The sequence below is a fragment of the Macadamia integrifolia genome, chromosome 14 (genome assembly GCF_013358625.1).
Source record: "Macadamia integrifolia cultivar HAES 741 chromosome 14, SCU_Mint_v3, whole genome shotgun sequence".
Lineage (NCBI taxonomy): Eukaryota > Viridiplantae > Streptophyta > Magnoliopsida > Proteales > Proteaceae > Macadamia > Macadamia integrifolia.
The window spans coordinates 2,126,355-2,132,335 of NC_056570.1; the positions used below are offsets into that span (position 1 = coordinate 2,126,355).

General features: G+C 38.1%; 1 protein-coding gene across 1 annotated transcript; it reads right to left on the bottom strand.

The window, feature by feature from the left end:
- Positions 1–5: 5 nt before the first annotated feature.
- On the bottom strand, positions 6–3,401 carry LOC122061671 (MDIS1-interacting receptor like kinase 2-like; the record flags this gene model as incomplete). Its single annotated transcript, XM_042625085.1, has 1 exon — positions 6–3,401. A coding segment is annotated over exon 1 (3,396 nt), but the record flags the coding sequence as incomplete, so codon positions are not given.
- Between the last annotated feature and the right edge of the window lie 2,580 nt (positions 3,402–5,981).

The following is a 5,981-nucleotide window of genomic DNA, read 5'->3' on the forward strand; positions in this document are numbered from 1 at the left end:
CCAAAATCGGATACATGAGCCTCAAATTCCAAGTCTAGCAAAATATTTTTGCTTGAAATATCCCGATGAATTATTGGTGGAATGCAATCATGATGCAAGTAAGACAAAGCATTGGCAACACTTTTGATGGCATTTACTCTTTTCAGCCAATCAAACTCCAGAGCCTTTGCTTGATTGCTTAAGATATGTGCTATGCTTCCTTTTTCCATGTACTCATAAACTAGAAACATGCATCGTGGATGAGAGCAGAATCCATAAAGTTTGACAATGTTTCGATGCCGTAATTCTGTTAACACACGAATCTCATTCCCAAAGCTTTCCTCATCAACTATCAACTCACCTTCCAATGGATGGAACTTCTTCAAGGCGACTACATGGCCTGTAGGTAGCACTGCTTTGTAAACACTCCCATAAGTTCCAATTCCAATGCAATATTTGACATCAAAACCCTCTGTTGCTTGAATAATATCCTCATAAGCAATCTTGCCATCGAAATTCCATATTGAAAAGATATTGCCATGGTTTCTTCTTGCCTCTTCTATATTCCCTTTTTTCACTTTTTTTCGCAAGAGGAAGAAAACACCAATAATTGCAAATATTAGGAACAAAAGTCCTATCAAAGAAGCAACGAGGGATATGACGACTTTCTGTCCACTTTTTCTCAATCCTTTGCTTGTAAGAGATGGATTGCAAGGAAGTAGACCTTGAAGTTCACCACATAACTCTTTATTGTTTCTAAATGCTTGAGGTGAAGAAGCATTTCTAAAAACCCTAGTGTTGGGGACAACACCCTCTAACTCATTGTAGGATAGATCAAGAGATACTAAGCTAACCATATTTTCAAGAGAAAAAGGTATTGAGCCTGTGATCATATTATGGGATAGATTCAAAATTTCCAGCATCATCAAATTTCCAAGCACTGGTGGTATCGGTCCACTGATTGAGTTATGACTAAGGTCCAATTGCACTTGTAGGGATACAAGATCACCAATTTGAGATGGAATGCTTCCATTCAATGAATTACAGCTCAAATTTAATGACAACAATTTGGAGCATTGACCAAGTTGCGTCGGGATTGATCCAATCAAGCAGTTGGCCGATAAATCTAGATGGTCCAAATTGATTAATTTGCCGATTTCAACTGGTACATGCCCTGAAATCTGGTTGTCATTTAAATACAAAAGGAGCAATGTAGATAAGTTACCAAGTTCCTTTGGTATTTCTCTAGCAAGTTTGTTGGAAGAAAGATCAAGTTCTCCAAGTTGAGTTAACTGACCAATCTCAAGTGGTATCTTCCCACTAATATTATTTCCAGAAATCTTCAGAACGGACAAATTCTTACATTTTCCCCAATTTGGTGATAGCTCTCCATATAGTCTGTTGTGACTCATATCAATGTAATAAAGATGTGGATATACACCAAAACTATCAGTTATATTTCCTACTAATAGGTTTTTTTCAAGTCTAACTCTCATTAAACTTGTGCAATTTCTGAAGTCAGGAATAGGACCCGTAAGACTATTGTTTTGAACCACTAATCGTTGAAGTGATCGTCCTTGGCATATTTGTTGCGGTAAGCTTCCAGATAAGATGTTGTTGGACAACTGGAATTCTACAATGGATGCTTGGCTGCCAAAGTCTTGAGGTATGGCACCAGATAATTGATTCGAATTCAAATAGAGGAACTCTAGTCTAGTTAAATTAGATAGAGAATGAGGGATTGGACCATTGAGTTTGTTATAAGATAGGTCCAAGACAATCAGATTTTTCATATCTCCGATTTCAAAAGGCACTGGACTAGATAATTGATTGTCGTTCAAATGGAGGAACTCTAGTTTACTTAAATTAGCCAGATAATGAGGGATTGGACCATTGAGTTTGTTATAAGATAGCTCCAAGTCAATCAGATTTTTCATATCTCCGATTTCAGAAGGAAATGGACCAGATAATTGATTTGAATGCAAATAGAGGGTCTCTAGTCTAGTTAAATTAGCCAGAGAATGAGGGATTGGACCGCTGAGTTTGTTTTGAGATAGCTCCAAGTCAATCAGATTTTTCATATCTCCGATTTCAAAAGGCATTGGACCAGATAATTGATTGCCATACAAATAGAGGCTCATCAATCTAGTTAAATTAGCCAAAGAATGAGGGATTGGACCGCTGAGGTTGTTTTGATATAATGCCAAGTTAACCAGATTTTTCATATCTCCAATTTCTAAAGGCATTGGACCAGATAATTGATTGCCATACAAATAGAGGCTCTTCAATCTAGTTAAATTAGCCAGAGAATGAGGGATTGGACCACCGAGGTTGTTTTGATATAGTGCCAAGTTAACCAGATTTTTCATATCTCCAATTTCTAAAGGCACCAGACCAAATAATTGATTGTCAAACAGATAGAGGGTCTCTAGTCTAGTTAAATTAGACAGAGAATGAGGGATTGCACCACTGAGTTTGTTTTGAGATAGCTTCAAGTCAATCAGATTTTTCATATCTCCGATTTCAGAAGGCACCAGACCAAATAATTGATTGTCAAACAGATAGAGAGTCTCTAGTCTAGTTAAATTAGAGAGAGAATGAGGGATTGGACCAATGAGTTTGTTTTCAGCTAGGTCCAACTCAACCAAAATTTCTAGATTTCCCATTACGTAAGGTATTGCACCACTGAGTTCATTGGTATGCAAGTATAGAAAGTGAAGGTTGCTTAAATTAGCTAGGACATGGGGGATCATATCAGTGAATTTATTCGAACCTATTGCTAACTCAACCAGATTTTTCATATTCCCTATTTCTAAAGGAATTGTGCCACTGATTTCATTGCCATAGAGGTCTAAGAATTGCAGGCTGCTTAAATTACTTAAGGGAGGCAGAACGCTGGAAAGATAATTATTGGAGAGATCAAGGAGGGTGAGTTTGGAGAGGCTACCAATATGCACTGGTATGGGTCCTGTGAGTCCATTGAGGCTGAGATTGAGACGGAGGAGATTGGGAAAGGAAGAGAAGGTGAAGTTGTGAAGCGTACCTTGCAGCTCGAGTCCTGGAAGGCTAATCTCAACCACGCTGCTTCCGGCTTTGTTACAGGTTATACCAAACCACTTGCAGCAGGGGATTGGTGCTGATGATGAAGAAGCCGTAGCAGTAGTATTGGTGTTGGGAGATGATGGTGATGATGTAAGCTTCCAAGAACGGAGAGCAGGGACAGAGTAGTTTTGGAGAGTGGCTTTCCATTTGAGTAGAGCCTCTGTTTCACTTGATGACGACTGAGAGGAAGAGACCCCTAATCCACTACCAAACGCAGAGGAAGTACTAAGGAATAAGATGATCAGGCAAAGATAGAAAAACGACATTAATGGAGTCGGAGAAGTACTGCGAGAAGAACGGGTAGATGAGTAGTAAGCCATGGGTTCGGTACTGTATGTATGTTGTTTGCAGTGAGTGAATCAATCATACATACATACCATTATGTTGTCCTCTTGATTGCTAATTTATAGAGAGGCCAGTTGATATCTAGTTTTTGAAATTCCAAATAAATAAATAAATAAAATAAGGTTCTTGACGCACGAAGTCAACAAAATGATTTCTTCCACAATTCAACTCTTTAATTTGTTGCGTGAAAGAAACGTAACTACAAATCAAACGAAGGTGTGGAAGTGTTGGTTCTCTCTCACAGTGAATCCTCTTTTGAAAAAGAAGATTAGATTCAGGAATCCTCAATTTGAAGCTATCTAATGACATGGGAGGTGTTCTATAGGATGCTTTTCTTTACCAGCTTTTGGTGGGCCAATTGATCTATCTTACAGTGAAACACCCTTATATTGTTCATGCCGTCAATATTTTGAGCCAATTTATGCACCAGCCACGGTATTCCCACATGGATGCAGCCCACTGCTTATTTCACTACCTTAAGTAGATTCTGGGCCAAGGGCTTTATTATCTAGCCAATGCAACCTTGGAGTTTTTGGGCTTATTGTGGCTCAAAATGGGCTAGTTTTCCATGACTTGCCGGTCAACGATGGGTTATTGTTCATACTGAGTTCTAGTCTTATCTCTTGGAAGACAAAGAAGCAATATACACTTTCCCATTCTTTTGCCGAGGCCAAATATCGTGCCATAGCCATTGCTACTTGCGAGCTGGTATAGTTGACAACTCTATTGCGTTACTTAGCTTTGCCTATCCAACACCAATTCCTTTGTACTGTAATAACAAGGCCGCCCTCCATATTGTTGCCAACCCTGTTTTTCACAGGAATGAAATACATCGAGATCGATTGCCATCTCGTTCATGAAAAATACCAGCAAGGGTTAATTCAGCCATCCAAGATTGCGTCTCGCCTCTAGCTAGCCAACGTCTTTACAAAGGCATTCAGTCAAGATCAATTTCGGTTTCTAACGTCCAAGTTGGGTGTTTGGGATCTCCACGCACCAACTTGAGGGGTGGTCTTACCATCATTATCTTTCCATCTCATCCTTCTTATCTCCACCTGAACATTCCATCAATATAAACTCTCAATATGTGTCTTCTATATACGAAGGAAACATATTGGGAATGATAAATGTAATGGTTGTATATATTCTCCTATTGGGATTGACAATTCAAGTGAACAATTCATTTTGGATTCTTCAAGTTAATAAACCTTGATCAATCTTCAATCTTGACTGATCTAATCATCCTGATACATGGGTATGGTCCAAGGGTAAAAACATAATAAAAAACTGATTTTTATTAAAAATTAAAATTGGGATAAATCTTTTCGATATGGTCTGATTAAGGATGATCCATATTGGCTTAGAGTACTTCTGAAATTCCCTTAACATTTTATTTTACCACAACTTCATCTATTTGCGTTTTTACATTCTACCACCCTAATCATAGCATATGAATAATAAAAAAAAAGGTTTGAATGAATTGTTAATCACATAGTCGCACCCACGCTAGAGTTCTCCCTTTCTCCCTATTTCTTTTGGACTTCGTCCACCACACGCATAGAAGATTGAGAGGTTTTGAAAATTGTCAAGTCCATACTTGAACAGGTATGATGAAGCTCCATATTTGAGCACCTCAGTTTCCTTCTCCTTGTTGACATAATTCGAAATATGCCCCATAATTAGCATTCATTCAAGTACCAATGATATACTAACTTAATGTATTGGAGGATAGTTCCATTCAATTTTAAATTTTATATTAAAGACTGTGTCAAATTTTACTTGCAACTACGTTTTTGTAGACATATTTTTCAAGACCGAGTTTTTCCTCACTCATGGCTATCAGTATTATGGCATTGCATTGATCCAAGAGGATGATCAGTCACACTAGGACTAAGACATGACCCAGACTCCTATGAAAGGCAGCAGTGGCGAATTTTTCGCAATGAGCAAAAGCCTGACGGAGCAATGCCGCATGAAGGAAGAAGGCCTTCAGATTGTAAACTTCTTTTCCTGAAGAAGGCATGCCTTTTATTTGACAGGTAACATGGATGAAGCTACAACGAAGGCTATGAACTTAGAAGTGGAGGGCAATTTGAAGAAATGATTAGGTATGGGATTATATTATTGTTATTAATTTTATTTTTTTTCCAAAGAGTCAGCAAGAAATATTGTTAGGTATAAACCCTTGCTATGGGTATTTTGACAAGTCAATAGTCAGTGGGAGTGTAATGTGATGATGACCAAGAGACCAAGTGGATACTTTACCAGTGCAGGAGGCCACCTTTGTGCTTCACTGGTTTGGAGTCTCGGAATTATGAACTATATGAAAGACTACAATATTAGGTCAATAATGCATTTCCAGTTGGCAAAGTCAATGGAAACACAAGAAATCGATTCGCTTCGATTTTTTAACTTAGAAATTAGAGAGACAATGTATAAACTAAAGACTTTGACTTTTGACTTTGACTTTGACTTTGACTTTGATTCTAACTTGAATGATTGAATTATCCGGTCACTTCTAACTTGCAAGTGGTGGAAAAACAAGGAGGATAACA